This window comes from Crinia signifera, chromosome 5 (genome assembly GCF_055691185.1).
Source record: "Crinia signifera chromosome 5, ASM5569118v1, whole genome shotgun sequence".
Classification (NCBI taxonomy): Eukaryota; Metazoa; Chordata; class Amphibia; order Anura; family Myobatrachidae; genus Crinia; species Crinia signifera.
Window position 1 is genome coordinate 129,598,324 of NC_139221.1, and position 24,287 is coordinate 129,622,610.

General features: G+C 42.3%; 1 protein-coding gene across 1 annotated transcript in view; it reads left to right on the forward strand.

Moving 5' to 3' along the window:
* Window positions 1-24,287, forward strand: part of WRNIP1 (WRN helicase interacting protein 1) — a 106,198-nt gene that overhangs the window by 75,266 nt on the left and 6,645 nt on the right. The window contains exons 5-6 of the mRNA XM_083188034.1: window positions 4,099-4,254; window positions 21,343-21,422. Of these exons, the coding sequence (XP_083044160.1) occupies window positions 4,099-4,254; window positions 21,343-21,422 (236 nt within the window). The remainder of the gene's footprint in view (window positions 1-4,098; window positions 4,255-21,342; window positions 21,423-24,287) is intronic.

Below are 24,287 nucleotides of genomic sequence, written 5' to 3' on the forward strand. Positions count from 1 at the left end.
GCGATGAGATTTGAGGCTCACATTCGAATGAGTAAGGCACTTGGCACAAAGGGGACTTGGCATGCCAAGGAGGGATGTTTAGAGCATCTGCAGCACGAGTATACCTCTGTACCTCTTTCTTTAATGTCAGTATACTGTATGCAATAACTCATCAATACTCATGTCCACTAAGAAGAGAAAATGTGAGTGTAGAGGTATTTTGCTCTGAAGTATTAGCAGGGATCAATATGACATGAGATTTTGCAATAGTATTACTATCCTTTATATCTGCGGTTTCCAACTACTGTGCTGCTGCAGACTACTTTCAGCAGTATTCAGCTGTGCCAGTGATGTGCTGCCTTGTTGCCACCGTCATTAGGCTTTCGGTGGCCTGGCCTATGGCATCATGGTGTGACTTGTAGGTCACACACGCCATGTTGCCCCCTGCCAATAGCCAAGTGCACCTCACTGCTGCATAAACGACTGCTTGCTGCCGCTCAGGTATGTAAAGGGAAAAAGGAAGGTGGCCTTGAAATCTGAAAACAGTGTGGAATTACGGTGGTTGGGTGGAATTACCTTGGGGACTAATACAAGTAGATACATGTTTTAATTCCCAATAGGGGCCTGTGTGTGTGTGTGTGTGTGTGTGTTATTTTCCAATGGGAGTTGGGGTGTGTGTGTGTGTGTGTTTTATGGGGTAATTAAAAACTTATATGCTGATAGAGTTCTTAAGTGCCTTGCAAAGTACATAAGTATATACAGTGCAAACAAAACAAGAGGGGACAAAAAGCAAAAGACCTTACATACAAAACACTGCAGTACATATAGCACAAGCTACAGATGATCGCCGGCTGCCGGAAGGAGATGCGCGCGCACAAGACGCTTTTGCATTCCCTTCAACTGGAGCCCCCCCCCCCGTGTCCCAACCTCCTCGCTGTGGGTACCTAACGCCGCCCCCCTTCTCGCCGGGACATGCTGCGCATCGCTGGCTCACCGCAACGGACAGCTCTTAACGCAAGACCTGTCCTTAGAAATAATTATTGCATATGCGATAATTGTGTCAGCGGTAGCCGGCGATGTGCGGCGGACGGGGGGCACGGATGTTAGAGAATCCCGCCCTATGAGTTGGCACAGGGGTTCTCAAACTCTGTCCACAGGATCCCACACAGTTCAGGTTTTCCAGGTCACCTGGCAGGTGCACAGGTGCATTTATTACTCATTGACTCATTTTAAAAGATCCACAGGTGGAGCTAATTATTTCACTTGTGATTCTGTGAGGAGACCTGCAAACCATGCACTGTGTGGGGTCCTGAGAATAACTGTGAGTTATTTAGTAGTTACTTATATTGTTAGTCCCGCATATGAATTTATAAGGATGTGAATGTTCTTAAGATATTTGTGATTTATTAGCCTGCCTAAATTGACTTGCAGTACTCAAGTATCCTACCCCTCTTATCAATACTAAGATAGTAGAAAATGTCATGTGGTTTATCAATAAAGAATGCAGTAGCTGAGTCGCTATTTAAGTGTGTCATTTGCATGTAATCCTAGTGTAAGTACATATAGCTAATATTAGAATGGATTTAGACTTTACTGCACGTTGGGGCTGATTCATGACCAATTTTAAATGGAGCGCTGTGCAGACCCCTGTGAGAATGCCTTCAGCGAGTATCAGACGCCGAGGCATTCGCAAGGGCAGGGTTTTATGGGTGTCCCCATGAAAATGCTGGGCGTTCCCCTGCGAACGCCCAGCCTGCTTGGGGCGGGCGGCTTACGTCGCATGACGTGAGCACCCACCCCGTCTTCAGTGATCAGTGGCGGAAATGAAAGTCAGATCAAACTGACTTTTTTATTTCCAAAAAGGAGAGAAATCATTGGATGGTCAGCGAGCATGGAATGAATTATCTCCCCTTCGGCTGTATGTGAGGGAATGTGTTCTTGTACACATCCCCTTGCATGCTAGTGAGGAGATGCAGGGGGCGGGCCTTCGGCAGGGCGGTGCTGACCTGTTTGCTAGGCTGCAAGTGTATGCAGTCCAGCGAGCAGGTCTGAATCAGGCCCATTGTTTGTAGGGAGCTGGAGAAATACTTGGTCTTGTACTGCTGAGCAACATCTAATTATGGGGTATGTTTCTATTGGGAGAGCCAAATCAGTGTGTTAGCACTGTTGCCGCGTCTTATCCTACCTAGTACAACACCCTAACTGCGATTGAGCCCTCCAAACATAAGGGCTCCCTCTGGGTGGAGGTGCAGTGGGGGAACTTTTTCAATCTTGTTGGATTCCCCAAACATTTGGTCGGACCCAATAGTCCGATAGAGGAATGTGACTGGCCTCCATTCATACATGCACAATGGATGGTAACTATTATTACGAACTCACAATTAAGTACAAATACTTTTAATTTAAAGAAACTCTAAATAAGGAATAAATTAAAAACTGCCCAAAATGTGGAATAATGTTTAGATGTGGCTAAGCTGGATGATTTTTTTTTCTTATTGAAATATGTTTTTTATATTACAGTATTAATTGAATTGTATTACTTATTATTTGTGGCTAAATAAAAACCTTTTTTATATTCTATCAGAGTTGGTTTTGCGCTCTCTCCTAATAGAAACATGTTTAGTAAAAAATTACAAGGTACTACTGGGAGCTGCATTTCCAATTATCTGGTGATATACAACAGGATTGATATTTGATTTAGCTGGTATTGCGCCTTATATTTTATTTTGGTACTTGTTTCCTAGCACGGCGCCTATCAGGACCCATCGCAAACCATTAGTTAAGGTAAGGTATGCGATGGGACCCGATCTGACCCGATATAAGGGTTTTCAGAGTTCATTGTACAATTTTAAGATCGCATCGCATGCCATTACAATGGCATGCGATGCGACGCGATTACACTTGATTTCCCATTGATTCCTATGTTAAATGCACCCCCAGACCCGATTTTTAATTGTACACCCACCCTGATGGGTAATTACTATGTTAAATGCCCCCCAGTTGTTAACGCCACCCCACTATCAACGTTACCCGAAGCGTGGCGAGCGCAGCGGTACGTGTCCTCTGACCTTTTCATACCGCCACTTTCCACGTCGGCGTGGAGTCGATTTTATATAGTGTGGCGAGCGGACGCGGAATACATGTGAAGTAATCTGCGTCCCCTCGCGGGGCTTGCCACGCTGCGCTCGCCACACTATATAGAATCAACTCCACGCTGACGTGGATAGTGGAGGTATGAAAAGGTCGGAGGAAGCGTACCGCCGGCTCGCCACGCTTCGGGTTGGCGTTTATAGTGAGGTTACGTTAACAATGAGGGGGCATTTGACATAGTAATTACCTATCAGGTTGGGTGTACAATTAAAACTCGGGTCTGCGGGTGCATTTAACATAGGAATCAGCCATTAGGGTGGCTGTACAATTAAAAATCGGGTCTAATTGCATCGCATCACATACGATCTGGTCGCATGCGATGCGACCCGATCTGATAGACCCGATGCCATAAGATAAACATCAGTAGCGCCGTGCTAGGAAACAAGTACCTTTATTTCTATATTGTTATAATTATGGGATAGATGTATGAAGCAGTGATAAAGTGCCTGGTACTTTATCACCGGCCAATCGGCTCCTAGCTGTCCCTTTTTAAACTCAGCCTGTAACTTAACAAAGTTACAGGCTGGGTTTAAAAGTTACAGTTAGGAGCTGATTAGCCGGTGATGAAGTACTAGGCACTTTATCACTTCTCCCTCATCACTGCTTCATACATCTACTCCAGGAGATCTCCTGGGACTTCATACTTTTGAGACATGGCCAATCATGAGGGAACACGTAGCAGGCCCCTTCCTGCTGTGCTGCTTCTGAAAGTTGCGTAATCAAACTAATGTAGCACTTCTGGCTAAATTGACATGGTAAGCCAGTATACTTTGCTCCTTCTCCCCTCATGTGTAAATTATGTACAGTAAAACTGGGTACACATCAGAGCAATGTGTTCCCGACAGATTAGACAGACAATGGGACCCTGCATCGTGCCATGCATAAACACTCACACCATGCTTCATCCTCCAATTATTTTTCTTGTGGAACTTGTCAAACAGCGATTTTATTCTGTCATTGTGATTACAGGAGAAGAACACTACAACTCTATATCCGCACTACACAAATCTATGCGTGGATCTGATCAGAATGCCTCTCTATATTGGCTTGGTCGAATGCTTGAGGGTGGAGAGGACCCACTTTATGTGGCTAGGCGTCTGGTAAGATTTGCAAGTGAAGATATAGGTATGTATTCTTTTATGTTCCCACACCTTATACCTTGGGCATGATTAATCATTGTTTCTTATAGAAATCAGTAGTTGTAGATTCTGCTATATCCATAGATGTATCCACAAAGATTACAATCACTCGTGCTTTTCTTCAGGAAAATTATATCTACTATTCTATATACTGTACACAGGGATATATATTCTAGATGTAACATGTCCAGAAATATGTGCATCATTGTCTAGTATACAGTATGTCACAGCGCTAATATAAAATAGAATATTAAGCTTTTACAGCAGATGAAAGTGTAAGGACTTAATTTGTAAATGGGTAGAAAATGTAAGTTCTCTTTCTAGTCATTTCTGTTTAAAAAGAGGAAGCACAGAAAGTGAGAGGTTGGAAGATATGCTGTAAGATTTTTCAGCAAACCATAAATACAGTGGAAAGCTAAAAGTAGCAACCAGCTAATATTTGATGAAAACATATACAATACCCAAAAATGACACTGAAAAAACATAAATAAAAGCATGTATACAAGCCCTGTCAATGGAAATGATTTTTCCTGCGGCATTGACTTCAATATAGCGTTGGTTTCTGTTGCCTTCCATGACTGCGCTTTCATCATAGAAAGCAGTACTGTCTGGTTTAAGACTGTTAGCTGCATAATTTTCAATCATCTTTGGTTTAATAGTATTTTAGTGACTTTAAATGTTGTTGTTAATTGGGTACACCTAAGATATAAAAGCGATGGAGCGAAAAGACAGAGGGAAGTAGTATAATAATCTGGTAAGAGAAAATATGCAGAAATTGAGATATGTATATATATACATACATTATGTACAAATTAAACAGTTTAGTGTTAATCCTCTTTTTTTTCAATTAAATTAGTGTAAGGAATTTCATGATTGAACAAAGGCCACCTTAGTTATGAGACTTGTATGGACCCTACTTTACTCCAAGTGGAATTGGCTACAGAGGGTTATCTGTGGCAAAGATGGGAGCTAATCAAGTCCAGTATCCTAATCAGATGAAATGTCTTCTTCCAAAGTGGAGTAATTTGTAGACCAAACGGGCTAGCTGAGCTTTATTTGCGGTTTCTTTCACAGATTTTGCAACTGGAAATACTCTGCTAATTTTAAGTGGGTCAAATACCATTTATTGTATTTTACATTTTTCTTTATATAGTTATCACAAACATTTATAGTCCAACAACTGCTGAAAAATACAGCACAGTAATATCGGGGGTTGCCCATTCCTATTGCAGCTTGATAATTACCCCATGCATATACAAGGTCCATCCCCCCAATTTTTTTTCCAAAGATTAGTGTGAAATAACTTGACTGACCTGAACACAATGAATTACAGCACTGATTGTGAGTTAGGCATGATTACCCAACCTCACTAATGCTTATGTGACTGACAGTTGTGAATCCCTTTCAAGAACCGCTATATTCATAGGTAAGCTGTTATCATGGAGAAAAACTCCTTAGATCACATATGTGTATATTTCTTTTGTTAGAGTAACGGAATTGTGTTTTATGCTGATCGGAAGGTCAGGTACTACAATCATTTAGGTCACATAAAATAATAAACACGAGACACGAGTATCAATTACTGCCGCAGCTTCCGTATCGGCTATACCTTTTCAGAGCCAGATCTACGAAGGGGCGGTCATCCTGGCGCCCCCACAAATTAACGGCACAGTTTCACCCCTCTGTCTGTCCTCTGCAATATTAGCCCTCCTCTGGTGCGGCATCTACCTCCTCCACCGCGCCTGAGAATAGAGGGACAGCAGGTCTTCAGGAGCCCTGTGACCGCAGACTACAAGGCATAATTGGTTCCCTCCTTACGGCTCGCTAGAGTTCCGCTGCCCGACCCATCTCTGTCCCTGACGTTTCTTTCCCTGCGTCCCTGCCTTCTCTTTCCCTGCTTCCATGCCATCTCTTTCCCTGCGTCCCTGCCGGGACAGAGACATTATGTAGAATAATGTGAACGTTAGCTTAATTTGTGTGAATTTTTGTTCAATCCGGGTGGCAAAATGGGAATTTTGGCTCATTCCATGTGGCATTAAGTGAATTCCCCCTCATAAATTATACTTTATTCTTTACAACCCCCATTATATCACTTTTATTGATGGGTCCCCCACCATTTTGTTGTCCAGGGCCCCCACTGACCATAATCTGGCCCTGTACCTACTTACGGAATAAAATATTACAACAATAGCTATATTAAGATAATTTCTCTTTTATCCATCCTGGTGACAAAGCTGAACCATGGGATGTAGGAGGGTCCAAAGGAGCCAGGCACCTATGCTAAAGCTTTGTGAGACAGGCTCCTCCCTTCTGCATCCCAGCATTCCTCAGTTTGTTTTAGGTGCCCACCGGAGTGGGTGCTATGCTGAAGGGCTGCTGCTGCAGCCATGCGATAGAGTAGCTAGAGTGTTTTTTTATTTGATTAATATTACATCTTAGTTAGTGCAGGCACAGTGTGAGGCTTCCTGGGGAAGTTTTCTCACACTGACGGCGCAGCAGGGGCTGACAAAAGCGCATCCTATCAAATCCCTGTGTACTGAGAGACGCTGTCTGATCTCTCAGCACAGCGCTCAAACCTCCATAAAAATAGGTTTTCCTGGACCCTGGAGCCAGCTGCCTGCATAGGGGAGATCATGGGTGACTGGCACCCCACGATGGAGGCCGCCATTTTAGAAGGGTTTACAGGCTGAACTCTGCTGAGATTGCAGCCTGTTACAGGAGCTCAGTGTAGCTGGGTGATTCCAAGTGATCCCCATTCAAGGTGAGCCACTGGAAACAGAAGAAACATTCTATAATAGCAGCTCACAGGGGGAAAAAGGGCGCCAAATAGCCTTATACCCCGCTGTAGCAGGGACTTTGGTCTCTTCCTTCACTCTGCCCTGGCACCCTTTCATCCTACACTGTCAGCAGTAGAGAATCTCCTTCCAGCTCCACAAAGTGACAAGTTTCTTCTGAGGCGACGCCACCCCCGGTGACCATAGAGGGTCATACAGCAGACAGATAAGTACAATAGTATATATTGGCTTTGTACAAATGCCTGACTTAGTGCACTGTGATTTAGTCATGACAGAAAGGTGTAATGCTGTGTTGGGGGAGGGAGCATCGGCCATGTTAATTAACTGCAGATTTTGCGGCCTTAAATTAATACCTGAACAGATGGACCATGGGGATATATGCCCTGTATGCGAGTCTGTGCCGAGTGGAGCGCAAGCCCCAAGGGCTGAGCAACCAGAGCCTGCATGGACAGCTGCTCTGGCAAAGTCTGTGTCTGCTTTAGTACACGCGTTAAACAGACAGAGAGATGATTTGGTGAGATCTCCCAGGCCAATGTCATCCTCTCAGCATTCGGTTGGCTCCATTCCCACCTCTCAGTGGGCCCTGCCTTTTTGCAAGTAATGCAGGACACTGCTCATAATGTACACAAGTTTAATGCCTTTATGCTGTAGTTTACTTAGGAGTCTGAGGTTTCTCCCAGACATCCCTTATCAACCCCACCTATCCCGAATGTAGACTCTGAGGAGGATGGGGAATGTGTGGCAGACATGTCATGGGATCTGTGTGGCAGACATGTCATGGGATCCGAGGGAAGAGATGGAAGTCTCTGTCCCTGGTATTGACTATTTAATTTTGGATGTAAAACGGGCATTAAATTTATCTGAAGTGGATAAGGCTCCAATGCAGGGAGTGTTTAAAAGACAGCGTAGAGACGCAGTCAGTTTTCCTTCAGATGAAGGCATGCAGGAATTACTGGGAGGGGCGTGGAAAACGCCCGATAAGAGACTCCTTATGCCAAAGAGGTTTTTGAGCCTGTACCCCATGCCTGAAGAGCATGTAAAATTGTGGGAGATGGTCCCACTGGTAGATGCAGACGCTAGGCTGTCTAAAGCAACTTTTTTGCCTGTGCAAGGTGGTACTGCTTTTAAGGACCCGGCAGATAAAAAGTTAGAAGGTTGTTTGAAAGCAGTCTTTGAAGGTGTTGGTTCTACACTTAGACCCATTATTGCGTCAGCCTGTGTTTCCATGGCCATGATGGCATGGGCAAATTACCTGTGTGCTTTACTGCAGCCAGATTCAGAAGCCTTTGCCTTGGCTGAAAAGCTGAAGGCGGCGGCGGAATACACGTGTGAGGCTGGTGAAGAGGGAGTCAAAATGGCTTCAAAGGTGTCTGCTTAAAGCATGGGATGCTGAAAATGAATCCAAGAAGTCTCTGGAAGCATTGGCTTTTAAAGGGGAGTTGATTATGGTTCAGAATTGGAATCCCTCATTAAACAGGCAACGGGGAAAAAGAAAATTTCTTCCTATGCCGGCAGCCAAACAAGGTTCCTCCAGGTTTGCTGCTTTTCATTCGTCCTTTCGGCCCTCCTTTAGAGGGGGTGCATCCTCCAGAGGACAATCTAGCAGAGGAAGATTTGTTGCTGGAAAAGGAAAAGCTCCCAAATCCTGTTTTGGTGCCTTTGCAAAAAAGCAGGCTTCCAAGGGTGAGGAGAAACCCTCCGCATGATGGGCCAGATGCTCTCCAATCTGGAATCAGAGTTGGGGTCGCCTCTTGCAGTACCGGGACGCTTGGGCCTTATCCGGCCAGGATCCTTCGGTTCTCAATGTGGTTTCCCAGGGTTACAGGATAAACCTGAAGGGCATTTCTACCTACACCTTTACCCTTTTGGGGGCGGCGAGGTCTCTCCTGGAAAAGGGCGTGGTGGTTCCAGTACCGCAGGAGGAAAGGAAGAAGGGGTTTTACTCCATTCTTTTCTAAGTGCCAAAACCAGAAAACTCATTCAGACCGATTCTGAACTTGAAGTCTCTGAACCTCCACTTGTGGGTGGATCATTTCAGAATGGAATCCTTGAGAACAGTTCTCCTGAGCCTGGAGCCGTGGGAATTGCTAGCGTCTATGGATATTCAAGACGCATATTTGCACGTACCCATATGCGTAGAACATCAGTCTTTTTACTGCGTTTCGCAATAGGCGATTTGCATCTGCAATTTTGGGCTCTTCCCTTTGGGCTGGCTACAGCTTCAAGGGTGTCCACGAAAATAATGGCTGTCATGGCAGCAGCTTTCAGACTCCGGGGAATTGCTGTTTTGGAGGACCTTTTGTTCAAAGCAGAGTCAGCAGAAAAACTGCAGCAAAATTGAGGCCATTCAATTTCTGCAGAGCCACGGGTGGATTTTAAATCTGCCGAAGTCCCAGCTGTGGAAAAAGAGGGTGGTAGACTGCGCTTATTGATGACAGAGTGAGAAAAATTAAAAAGATATATATTTAATTGTATAATAGCATGCTACAATGTAGACACATGAATTTACAATAAACACAATAAAAAAAGGGGGGGGGGGAAGGGAATTGTAAAATGCTGCATCCACTGTAATAGTGATATCACCTTTGTGAGTCCACAGTTCAATGAGTAACGGGGAGATGGAATGATCCTTTATGCTTGGCCACAGCGGTGCTCGGTTAAAACTTCTTCCAGATATGATATGGGGGTTGCAAGCCTCCCAATTCCAAATGGAAAGTGTTGTTGAGACGTCCGCAGGATGACTCTGGGTGGGTATTAGATAGGCGGCTTGCCTTCAGAAGGTGAGTGCCTCACTCCAGGTCAGATGGGCCGATGATGGAAAGCAGGTGTGGATCTCCAGTTGGAAAGCAGGTGTGGATCTCCACCTTGAAAAAGCTGCTTATTGCGGCGAAACGCGTTGGACCAGGTTCCTAACGGCCCACCCATCACGCTGCTCTCCACTATCACCATCTTCCACCTAAAGCCAACTGGAGATCCACACCTGCTTTCCATCATCGGCCCATCTGACCTGGAGTGAGGCACTCACCTTCTAAAGGCAGCATTGTGCGTATCACGTCTCGTTTTTGCTCAATCTCGCGAGATCTGGGGGAAAGTTCCGTCTGTTTATGTAAGTTTGCATCTACATGCGCATTGTCTCGGGGCTTTACATGGGATCCTTGTACCAGCTGGCTTAATGCGTGTCACCTCATCGAATTTGCGTTCCACTTAATAGGAAGTCTATTAAATTACACCAGTAACTCAGATCTCCGTGTGGATGTGGTTACGCTGCATACAATCGTTAGTTGTGCCTTTCACATGTAAACAGTTGTAGCTTTCATTGAGCATATTTAAGAGCACACAGTATAACATAAACAGGACAACATATAAACAAATATCTACAACATTTGATTTCATCCTTTTAGAGCAAGATATGCGGACACAATTAAAAATCATAATAACAACTTTTATAATTCATGAAATTTACATAAATATAATTTCACAGTGTATAGTATCCCTTTCTGCATCCTTTAATAGATCTTCATCATAGGATCTCTATATATATCTACACAGCCTGATTTTTTTAAAAACTCTAATTATAGCCTCCTTTCTGTCTTGTTTATTCCACTATTGCAGATAATTATATAATAGCATAAACAAAACCAATAATCCTATATATACATAATACCACATACACTCGTGTTCTCTGGATGCGTAGAACACAATTTTTCACATAAACTAGATCTTATATTACATAGGCACAGATGTCATCACATCTGAAATACATCCCAATGGACAGAGGTATATTCTACTTATAAAGAATGCTTAGGAATGATCCTAATGGACAAAGGTATATTCTACTTATAAAGAATGCTTTAGAATGATCATTATAAACAGTTATTGAACCTATACAATGATAGCCCTTAACCTCCCCTCCATTTGTGTACCGCCCCCTCCCCCCCCCCCCCCCCCCCCCCCCGAAACAGCAGGTAAACTTGTAGCTAATATTCCCTCCTTTCCCCCACTTTATTACAATATTAGAACAATAGAAGGGGAGAAGGGGGAAATGGGTATGTCAATCGCACAGGAGGTAAGTTTTTGTCATAAGTATCGGCCCCTCATGTATGTATTGGAAGTACAACTCAATAAAGTCTGGAGGGTGTGCTACCACTGGACAGCTGATTAGAGCAGAAGTTCATGGGGACAGAAACGGGATGTCACTGTGTGGTGCACCCAAAGAATACGTATTAAAATGTAACCTTTATTTAATTAGATAGATAAAATGTAGCAGAAATATAACCGACACAAGACATTAAACACATAACATGTAGTAAAAATGGATATCTTTATCCATGCGGCGTGGGACCCCCGTTCCCTTACTAGTAATGTATTCACTTTCAATTAGTGTTCTGAGAAACTGTCTTTTAAATAAGCTTTATTAGGTACGGTATATTAGGGAATAAGTCTCCGTATAGTTAACTGTGTATGGGACACAGAGTACAGATAGTAGCGGCTAGAGCGCAATCATATATGCGGCATAGGAGCACAATGCTCGATCACGATTGTGCCTTGCGGACGGTTAATGCCTCAGAAGTCAGGGGGTCGCAGTGCTACGCGTCACGCACTGCGCTTCCCTCGCTGACTCTGGTGCTATTTAAGACACACGGACCTAAAAAAAAAAAAAAAAAAATTAAATAATAATATTATTTTTTTTTTTATTTATTAATTAAGCTAGACAGATCAGAAATGCATTCAATGGGTAAGAGGAGTGGGGGGTAGCCACGAAGGTACGGTCGGCGTACGCTTCGCCACTAGCTTCGTCAGGACCCTGATCTGTCTAGCTTAATTAATAAATAAAAAAAATATATATATATATTATTATTTAATTTTTTTTTTTTTTTTTAGGTCCGTGTGTCTTAAATAGCACCAGAGTTAGCGAGGGAAGTGCAGTGCGTGACGCGTAGCACTGCGACCCCTGACTTCTGAGGCATTAACCGGCCGCAAGGCACAATCGTGATCGAGCATTGTGCTCCTATGCCGCATATATGATTGCGCTCTAGCCGCTACTATCTGTACTCTGTGTCACATACACAGTTAACTATACGGAGACTTATTCCCTAATATACCGTACCTAATAAAGCTTATTTAAAAGACAGTTTCTCAGAACACTAATTGAAAGTGAATACATTACTAGTAAGGGAACGGGGGTCCCACGCCGCATGGATAAAGATATCCATTTTTACTACATGTTATGTGTTTAATGTCTTGTGTCTGTTATATTTTCGCTACATTTTATCTATCTAATTAAATAAACGTTACATTTTAATACGTATTCTTTGGGTGCACCACACAGTGACATCCCGTTTCTGTCCCCATGAACTTTTGTTACAAAATTATAATACATATTATTCTATAGCTCTTCCATTTCGAGTCCTACAGTTGGGGGTTGGGAAATAAGTCGAGAATATAGGCATTCAGATTCTGTTCAGTTCAATTGTATCGTTAAGTCCTTTTGGTACCAAGGTGCATAGGCGGAATATCCAGTAGGCTTCTCGGCTGCATAGTTTATTAAATCTATCTCCACCTCTTTCTGTATTTTTAATATGCTCTATAGCCTTAATTTCTACATTATTCAATGATGTTCCTTGGCATCCTAATATATGCTTGGATAGTGGGTGATTTTTAACACTGACATACTGCAGGCCGCAACCACATTGGATCACGTAAATTACGTAGGAAGTCCTACAATTCATAAACTCCTTAATCTGAAAAATCTCCCCAGTGTTGTTCGATCTAAACTCTAATGATTTCCTTGTTGCTCCTTTGCAGGTGATGCATTTGTCATTGCCTCACTTATGGAATCCCCATGGTTTTTCTGGAATCCAACTTTTGATGTTTCCTGATTCTATCCTAGTCTGTGTATCTTCTGAAAAATGACTCTTTACTAATTTGTTTTTTATATTCTCTCCTCTCCTAAAAATTACTCTCCCAATAGGATCTACAATATCCTTCAAAAAATCGTCCTGCATTAGTAAAGCTGTATTCTTTTTCATTATGCTTCTAATCTCGTTTGAACATTCGTTATATTGTGTGACAAATTGTGATGATCTATCTTTCTTCACATTAGTTTTCTTCTTTTTTGTCTTGTCTCACTCATGTCTAGTAAACTCTCTCTTTTTATTTCTTCTACTTGTTGCACTGCTTTTTGAATGATTTTATCGGGATATTCCTGTTCTTTGAAGGAGGATAATAGTATATTTGATTGTTGTTGATAGGTCTCCTTTGATGAGCAGTTACGTTTGACCCTCACTAGTTGTCCTTTCGGAACATTATCCCTCCAGATTTTATCATGGGCGCTTTTATAATTTAAATACCTGCTTTGATCTACAGGTTTAATATATGTCTCAGTCTCTAGTTGACCTTCCCTGACTGAGAGTGCTATATCGAGAAAATTAATATTAGTGAAACTATAAGTGCTAGTGAATTTTAATCAAAAGTTATTCATATTAAAAATCAGATAGATAGGCTGTGTAGATATTTATAGAGATCCTATGATGAAGATCTATTAAAGGATGCAGAAAGGGTTACTATACACTGTGAATGTAAATTTCATGAATTATAAAAGTTGTTATTATGATTTTTAATTGGGTCCGCATATCTTGCTCTAAAAGGATGACCTCAAATGTTGTAGATATGTGGTAGCATAACCACATCCACACGGAGATCTGAGTTACTGGTGTAATTTAATAGACATCCTATTAAGTGGAACGCAAATTCGATGAGGTGGCACGCATTAAGCCAGCTGGTACAAGGATCCCATGTAAAGCCGCGAGACAATGCGCATGTAGATGCGAACTTACATACACAGACAGAACTTTCCTCCAGATCTCGCGAGATTTGGCAAAAACGAGACGTGACACGCACAATGCTGCGGATATAAAAATCAGAATAAGACTCGAACCGGAAAACCGCGCGCGTGCGCGGACCGGAAGTAAGCTAAATAAAAGGGAGAATCATGGTAGAAGTGGCATACACCTCCTGAGGAAGCCGCTGACGTGATTAGGCGGAGAAACACGTAGAGGGCGACAGGGACATCTGGTGGTGACTTGAGACAAGCCTGAGGGGAGTACAGCACGATACAAATGACCGCAGTGAACTACTAAAGAACTGGTCGTTACAACTCCCAGGTACCAGAGCCGGATCCCCACGTGTCAGCTACCTAATTCCCAATGAGAGTGAGTCATAAACCACTAAACATGTGCACATGAGTGGGGGACATTCATATTTTAACAGCTGTGAAGCAATTGAAAATATATAACCGGTTCACTAATGGACTAACAAGATAGATACAGATTAATATCAATACTAACAAATGTTGAAAAAGAGCATATATATTTGTGTCTGTCTTGTCTGTCACAGTGGCCACCCAACATCAATTGTATCATAAAAGTTTTATATTTATTTTATGTTTTAATAAATTGTGTACTATTTTGCAAAGCGCAGCCCCACTGCTTTTTTCTTTTCTGGTATCACACATTCTGAAGAGGTTTGGTAATCCCCCTTCACTGGGAGCTGTTGCAGTGCAGAATAGTCAATCAGCGCTCAAACTATTCTTTTTTCTTTTTTGTGGTTCTACCAATTTACCTGTTTGAGCAGCAGATTGTTTTTTAGAGCAAGATATGGCGACCTTAACTTGTATCTCAGAGAGAATGGAGAGGAGAAGTTCTTACCTGAAAAATGGTTTTAGTAAAAGTACACAGCCTATGGAAATTGTACATACCGATATGCACAGACTGTTCAATCAGTTGGAAAATCTGTGCATTACGGAAACTAGACACTGGTGGGACCAGGTGTCGCTACAAAAGTATTTGGATGCAGGAATCATTCCAAGGGGATTGAGAATTCTAAAGTCATCAGCATTTAAAGAAGATGCTGAATTTAGTAAAGAATGGAATACCACTCTTGATACCTGCTCGAATAATTTGATGAAGTTGTTGATTAAACACAGAGAACAGAAAGTGTTGGATATACAAAAGGAGATTGAAGGAGTTTATACTCTCCTAAAAACACATGAAAAATCTCAAGAATATAAAGATAGAGATATACAAGTCAACAATAACATCAAAGAATTCGAGCAGGAATTGATTTCTAAAAAAGAATAAAAAATGAGACGAGATGAAGATGATTATGAAAAAGGGGAAATACATAAGGTTACTTACAGAAGGAGTAATTCAAATGATAGGAAAAAACATAGGTTTGAAAATCCCAAACAAGATTGGAGGGATAAGCAGGACAAGAAGGTCCAATTTCAAATTAAAGGTAAAACCCCAGGGAAATATCAGGGAAGGTTCGAAGAAAGGAATCATAATGAAAACAATGGTTATAAGAATAGGAGTTTCAATCATAAAAATAATTTGACGTCTTGAGAAACTACCCGTCACCATACAATGGTTATAAAAAGATAGGCAGGAACCCTTCTGAAACAGAAGATGAGTGAGAACAATCTCCAAGGTCAAACTATTTTTTAGAGGGAGCTCTAGGCCCAAAATCCCCCAGGATGACCCCGCTTAAACGCCCAAGAGGCCGAGAAAGAGGGGAAGCGGAGGAGGAAGAAGATTACAGGCACACAAAAAGCCGGTGTGTGAGGTAAAAACATCAGGGAAAGGCATTTACAATCTGTCCTCCAAAACCCTAACACAGAACTAAATTAATTTGTTAGAAAAAGGGCTAAATTTTGCTCCTAAATCCAAGCCAAATCTGTTCAAATTTGTGGACCTTAACAGGTACTTGCGAACTTTGAGTCGCAAAAGATTCTTTGCAATTAAAGCACTTAAAAATAAAAATGTGGAAGGAGACCCCATTTTATTAGATGACGATGATGTCACTATGATTAATATTCTGGAATCCCTAGAGGAGGAGTCATGTCTTAATGTAAATGATAATAAGAACATCAAAATATTTGATATGGAGAGGAGAAAGCCATTCAAAAATAAATCAGAATTATATCCTTTGCAGTACAAAGGGCCCTTTGTAGAGTGCTTTTATAAATCCCCATTGGAGGAATTTAGATCCATGTGTGAAAGGAGCAAAAAAAACGATGGAAAAATTTGGAATGACAATCTACGTAAAGGCGAAAGAATGGCCCTGAGATGTCTTTATAAAAATAAAAATCTAACTATAAAACCAGCAGATAAGGGCGGTGGGATTGTGATCATGGACACTGTGGATTACATGGAAGAGGCGTATAGACAGCTGAATAACAACGATTTCTACAGTGTCCTTGGTTGCAATCCCACCGCCCAGTACCAAAAAGACCTAAAAATTATGTTAGAAACAGCACTTGAAGAGGGCGCTATATCGAGAGACACTTTTCATTTTCTATATAGCTCACATCCTGTAGTCCCCACGTTTTATTTTCTCCCGAAAATACACAAGACACTTCACAAACCACCGGGGCGTCCAATTGTTTCGGGTGTGGGTTCACTCACTAATAATCTTTCTTTTTTTGTTGATTATTATTTGCAAGGCCACTTAGGGAAACTCCAATCTTATATTCAAGACACCAAACATTTTCTAAATCAAATCAATCAGGTAGAATGGAGCAAAGATTACATCTTACTAACATGCGATGTGGAAGCATTGTATTCAAATATACCCCAAGACTTGGGAGTAAAAATTATGAAAACGTATTTGGAGAAAGATGAAAACCTTTCGGACTCCCTGCGTGGCCTTATCCTACGTTCAATTAAATTTATCCTTAGTCACAATTATTTTTGGTTTAACGCACAGTATTATTTGCAGACACGGTGGACTGCGATGGGGACCAGGTTCGCCCGAGCTTCGCAAACCTATACATGGGGGCCTTTGAGGACCAACATATGTGGGGGAGCGGGTTCGGGGGGAGCCTGGTCCTCTATTGCAGATTTATTGATGATTTGTTTATAATTTGGAAAGGGGACCTCACTAGTTTACACACATTCACAGAAAGTCTTAATATGAATAACTTTGGATTAAAATTCACTAGCACTTATAGTTTCACTAATATTAATTTTCTCGAAATAGCACTCTCAGTCAGGGAAGGTCAACTAGAGACTGAGACATATATTAAACCTGTAGATCAAAGCAGATATTTAAATTATAAAAGCGCCCATGATAAAATCTGGAGGGATAATGTTCCGAAAGGACAACTAGTGAGGGTCAAACGTAACTGCTCATCAAAGGAGACCTATCAACAACAATCAAATATACTATTATCCTCCTTCAAAGAACAGGAATATCCCGATAAAATCATTCAAAAAGCAGTGCAACAAGTAGAAGAAATAAAAAGAGAGAGTTTACTAGACATGAGTGAGACAAGACAAAAAAAGAAAACTAATGTTAAGAAAGATAGATCACAATTTGTCACACAATATAACGAATGTTCAAACGAGATTAGAAGCATAATGAAAAAGAATACAGCTTTACTAATGCAGGACGATTTTTTGAAGGATATTGTAGATCCTATTGGGAGAGTAATTTTTAGGAGAGGAGAGAATATAAAAAACAAATTAGTAAAGAGTCATTTTTCAGAAGATACACAGACTAGGATAGAATCAGGAAACCTCAAAAGTTGGATTCCAGAAAAACCATGGGGATTCCACAAGTGTGGCAATGACAAATGCATCACCTGCAAAGGAGCAACATGGAAATCATTGGAGTTTAGATCGAACAACACTGGGGAGATTTTTCAGATTAAGGAGTTTATGAATTGTAGGACTTCCTACGTAATTTACGTGATCCAATGTGGTTGCGGCCTGCAGTATGTCGGCCGTTCCATACGTTGTCTAAATGTAAGGTACCTGGAGCATAGGCGGAATATCCTGGGAGGTGTTAAAAATCACCCACTATCCAAGCATATATTAGGATGCCAAGGAACATCATTAAATAATGTAGAAATTAAGGCTATAGAACATATTAAAAATACAGAAAGAGGCGGGGATAGATTTAATAAACTATGCAGCCGAGAAGCCTACTGGATATTCCGCCTATGCACCTTGGTACCAAAAGGACTTAACGATACAATTGAACTGAACAGAATCTGAATGCCTATATTCTCGACTTATTTCCCAACCCCCAACTGTAGGACTCGAAATGGAAGAGCTATAGAATAATATGTATTATAATTTTGTAACAAAGTGGGGGAGAGGAGGGAATATTAGCTACTGTACAAGTTTACCTGCTGTTTCAGGGGGGGGGGGGGTGTACACAAATGGAGGGGAGGTTGAGGGCTATCATTGTATAGGTTCAATAACGGTTTATAACGATCATTCTAAAGCATTAAGTAGAATATACCTTTGTCCATTAGGATCATTCCTAAGCATTCTTTATAAGTAGAATATACCTCTGTCCATTGGGATGTATTTCAGATGTGATGACATCTGTACCTATGTAATATAAGATCTAGTTTATGTGAAAAATCGTGTTCTACACATCCAGAGAACATGAGTGTATGTGGTATTATGTATATATAGGATTATTGGTTTTGTTTATGCTATTATATAATTATCTGCAATAGTGGAATAAACAAGACAGAAAGGAGGCTATAATTAGAGTTTAAAAAAAAATCATATAGGCTGTGTAGATATATATAGAGAAGTGGCATACACCTCCTGAGGAAGCCGCTGACGTGAGTAGGCGGAAAAACGCGTAGAGGACGACAGGGACATCTGGTGGTGACTGGAGACAAGCCTGAGGGGAGTACAGCACGATACAAATGACCGCAGTGAACTGCTAAAGAACTGGTCGTTACAACTCCCAGGTACCAGAGCCGGATCCCCACGTGTCAGCTACCTAATTCCCAATGAGAGTGAGTCATAAACCACTAAACATGAGCACATGAGTGGGGGACATTCATATTTTAACAGCTGTGAAGCAATTAAAAATATACTAACCGGATCACTAATGAACTAACAAGATAGATACAGATTAATATCAATACTAACAAATGTTGAAAGAGCATTTTTTGTTATATGTGTGTCTGTCTTGTCTGTCACAGTGGCCACCCAACATCAATTGTATCATAAAAGTTTTATATTTATCTTATGTTTTAATAAATTGTGTACTATTTTGCAAAGCGCAACCCCACTGCTTTTTTCTCTCCAATTGAGTCGTTCTCTTCGGTTATGGGATTGGCTGGCCTGGAGTTGAGGTTGCAGGGCCTATGGTGCAGGGAAGAATCGGCCTTACAGATCAATTTACTGGAACTGCGGGCAGTCTGGAAGACGCTGTTGCAGGCGACAGAGATTCTGAGGGGATCTCCCATTCGGATCCAATAAGACCAATGCCAATGCTGTGGCGTATCTGAATCACCAAGGGGACACTCGCAGCAAGATGGCGAAGAAGGAAGTGTCTCGCATCTTCGAGTGGGCAGAGGCCAATGTTTCGGCCTTATCTGCTGTTTTCATTCCAGGAATTCGGAATTTGGAAGCTGATTTCCACAGCAGAGAGGAGCTTCTGGAAGGAGAATAGGCAGTGCATCCACAGATGTTTCAGGAAATTGTAGCTCTGTGGGGACTTCCAGGAGTGGACTTGATGGCGTCCGGTTCAATTTCAAGTATCCAGGTTCTGTGCGAGGACCAGGGATCCGTTGGCTTGGGTGGTGGATTCCATGACAGTGCCCTGGAATTTCAAGATGGCATATGTCTTCCCACCATTTCCCATGCTTACCCTGGTTCTGAATAGAGTGAGGATGCAAGGAGTATGCGTCATTCTGATCCTGGTATTCTATCTTGGTATTCCAACATTCCATCTTCAGCCAGACGTTCTCAGGCAAGAGATTGTCATATGCTCGCATACATTTCCAGGTTTTTGTTCCCACCAGATAGATCAGACAGAAACATCTGTACATGTGTACACACCTTTAGATTGCCTCTGTAAAGGTCATTGATACATTAACATCATCATCTACAATACGGAGATCAGTTCTGGAGGCTATATTTCCAGAAATATATTAATACATTAGAGACTGTACAAAAAAGATCAACTAAAATGGCCTTTGGTTTACATCCCAGAACTTACTGACTAAAAGATCTTTAAATGTACAGCATAATTTGGAACAGAGGAGGGAAATGGGAATATGATAAACTTTTAAAATATACTAATGTACAGGAGGTAAACCTTTTTCAAAAGAAGGGAAGTATTAATACAAGGAATAGCCTACCATCAGAGGTGGTAGATGCTAATACAGTAGACCAGTGGTAGCTCTTACCTCTGTAGAGAAGGGGGGCTGCTGCGATGATACCCCCCCCTCCCCTTGCTGCTGGTGGTCCCCCTTGCCGGTCACTGCTGTTGGTCCTGGCCCCCTTCACGGTCAGTAGCTTCTTTGGTACTGCACACAAGCTGGCACCCAGCCTCTATAGGCCTTCGGCAGCAGTCCATAGAATCATATTCAGTGGGGGGTATTCAATGCTGCAGCGAGCGGCAGGCGAGGGGGTTAAACAGCAAGGATTGCTGAAAACCAGTGATCCTCGCTGTTTAACCCCTGCGCCGGCCGCTCGCTCTATTCAATGTTCTGGGGAAATCCTCGCCGTCACAGGACGGCGAGAATTCCCCAAAACAGAGAGACCCGCGGCTAAAAACAGCGAGTTTTCTGCAGCGGGTCTTGCTATTTTGGGGAATTCTCGCCGTCCTGTGACGCTGCTTCTGGAGCCGCATCCGTCAATTCTCCCTCGCTCAAAAAACGGAGCGAGGGGGAATTGGCGTATGCGGAGGGTGTGTTGAATGCTGTCAGGGTGAGTGGTGACAGCGAGCAGGAAGACCTGCTCGCTGTCACCACTCGCAAACAGCATTGAATACCTGCCACTGTCGCAGGTCTGGCACATGAGCAGTATCGTCGTCAGTACTGCAAATGCGCAGAACCTGTTTTTATGGGCTGCCGGTGCAGCAGCAGCCCTTAAAGGCATGGCAGAGGGAGGGAACACTTGGGTCACTGACAGGTCAGACTTCCAATAGGAAGGCTCTGCCAGCCACAGTGAAGCCTATACAATCTCAGTCACACAATGGTGGATTTTACATGTGGGGAGGGGGACTGTAATCCAGAAGCCGCCACTGTAGTAGACCAAAGAAAACATGCTTAGAATAAGTACAAGAACTAAGGCTCTAATAAGGTTTGAAGTTAAAAAAGGGGCAGAGTACATGGGCCAAGTGTGTATGTCTGCAATCAAATTCTATGTTTTTTTTTAATATATTTTATACATCCAATATGCTTTTGTCTGTTTACTCTATGGCCTTTTTTAAATTTTGATTTGTACATTCATGTTACCCAGGACTGGCTGATCCACTCGCTTTAACTCAAGCAGTATCCACATACCAAGCCTGCCATTTTATTGGAATGCCAGAATGTGATGTAAGTCATTTTCCATTATGCTTATCAAGATACATTGGAGCTTTCTACTGCCATAATATTTTATCATAAAGCTCTATGTGAGATTTTGCTGTGTTACAACTTCTAGCTTACTTTTGTGTGCTGTGCATAAAACTGCTGCTGTTTTTGGAAACAAGTGAAAAATGTTTGTTGATTTTAAAAATATTCTAATGTGATAGGAGTAAATGATGCATCCTTAACCCTGCAGTGAACAATTTTAGTACTTGTGTAGTTTTACGGCGGCACTGGGATCGCATCGCACTGCCCGTGGATCGCTTCGCATACAAATAACATGCGAATTGCATGTAGTGCGATTTATCGCACCCCACTATGCACGTTTAGCACGGGTGCCGGACGGCTCCCCGACAGTCGGGATTCCGACAGTCATTACTCCGACTGCTCCCTCGTGGGGGTCCACGACCCCCATAGAGGGAGAATAAAATAGGTGGCGAGCCCGCAAGGGTCTCCGTTGCGCTCCCCCTGCTGTGCAGTCAGGATTCCGACGTCTAAGTAATGACTCTCGGAATCCCGACTGTCTGTGAATCATACCACACCCGTTTAGCACACCCCACTATACACATTTAGCACGCCCCCACTAGCCTAGTCAGCCACGTCAGGCTAGTTTTCCATTTGCCACGCTTTGGACTCTGTGACTCGCTGCACTCACCACATATTATGAAATCAACTCCACGCCGATGTGGATAGAGGGGTTATGATCAGGGCGGGAGGATGCGTACCGCGTCCCATAGCGGGGCTTGCCACGCTTCGGGATCGGTGGCTGGCTGCGCTTGCCACACTTTATAAAATCAACTCAATGCCAACGTGGATAGTGGGGGTAGGAACAGGTTTGGAGGATGCATACCGCGTCACCTAGTGGGGCTTGGTGCGCTCACCACATTTCGGGCTGAAGTGGATAGTGGGGGTGTGCTAAATCGCATTGCATGCGATTTGCATTTGATGCGATCTGCAGGCAGTGCCGCCTTGAAACTACTCAAGTACCATTACATTGTGCGCAGATTGCGTGCGATTTGCATGCGATCCCAGTGCTGCCGTGAAACTACAAAAGTACCACAATTTTTAAGTCATTGTGGCTTATGTATCATTGACCGCATTTGCAATGTGATCTGGGCATGATAATGGAGGCCCAAATTGCATTGCAGAATGCCATTACATCGACAGCATGTGTAAATGTAAATCCCACAGCAGGGGCAAGGGCTCTGAAAGAAGCCCATCTCCGTGATATACTGTAATGACTGCCAGAGCTTCTGCTCATGCGAAGTCCCATTACTGCACATGCACATTGGCCACTTCTACGCAGGTTTCTGGCAGAACCCTCTGCCAGCTACAAATGCATTGAATAGCCAATAAGCCAATGGTTCCTAAATTGTGTCCCTTGGGGGACTTGCGAGGGTGCTATGGTTTGGTGATCCAGAACCAATTCAAGTTATTTATGGCCAATGTAATAGGCAAATTGTGGACAAACAGAAGTAAATCCTGTCTATTACCACATAAATGACCCTACAGATAAGATGTAAACGCAATTGACTTGACTTTATTTTTAGGTCTAGCGGCATCAATAAAATTATGATTCTCACATGGGGTGGGAATGGAGGGATTTAGGTGGGAATGCAGGGATACCAGGAATACCTGCTGCGGTCCCTCTTACATACATTAAGAGGTCTTATGAGAGCTTAATATTTGTGACTGACCCCAAAAATGGTTGTTTACGGGGTAATAGCCACAAATATTGCTTGACAACTTTGCACTATTTCCTATAGAAACTATCTTTTGACATTACTAGTGCAGTGTGATCTTAGGTGCGTTTCCAAAATTAAAAGATATGCCACCTAGTGACACTTAAGTCCTACAAAAACAAAGTCAAATAAAATATCTAAATTCACCGCCACTGATCACCTTCTGGTAAAATAGTTTGATACAGAGTAACAAGCTGAAGCGACGTGCCTTATATTGACACTGGTCAAGCAGGAACATATAACATAGATAAATTAGGGCCTTTGATCAGAAAATAAGAATGAGACTATATAATCAGCAGCCACAGTGTTTTATTACACACAATTTATTATCTCTATTCACTCTTTGTTTTTATAGTTCACCCAGATGACAGATAGGTTTTTAACAATATTAATAAAGGTTATATTATTTTTATTAAAATCTTCATTGCACCCAGCGGTTAAAGTGAGAGGGAACGAGGTGGAACATATTAACCTCCACATTGGCCCTGCACAGTAATTTTCACAGAAAACCCTACCACTGGCCCTGTCTCTGCCTAATTGGGGGGGGGGGGGGGGGGTAAATAGGTAGCATAAAGAAATTGGTTCCCTTTTTTTCTGTATTGGTGTTTTAGGTAAGTAAACTTATTGTACCCTGCCCCCTTGTAACCCTCCAATGCAGCAGCCTATCCCTAACTTTCTACCCCTCTTAGCCTGACCCTAACCCTCCCCGCTAGTGCCTTACTCCAACATCTTGCTGCCTAACACCCCCCCCCCCTTACTAAGTGCCTAACCCCCACAGCCTAACCCTAAGATTGAGGACCTTTTTGTTACTGTATGAATATATCCATAAATGGTCATAAACAATGTATTGTTTTCAACTTATATGATTTTTTTGTTTTTGTTTCTGGAGAAATAATACAGTAGGCAACATTTAAATCAAAAATAAAAAAAACTTTCATGGTTAAAATACTGTTACATGATAATAGGGCAGTGTTTTATGTCGCAGTTGGATGATGTTCATTTAAGTGAACACGTTTGTGCCTTCTTTAGTTTTGTCAACTTTTTGTATGTTTAAAAGCTCATAAAGAAAAGGTAATCTTGTTTTACTTTTCGC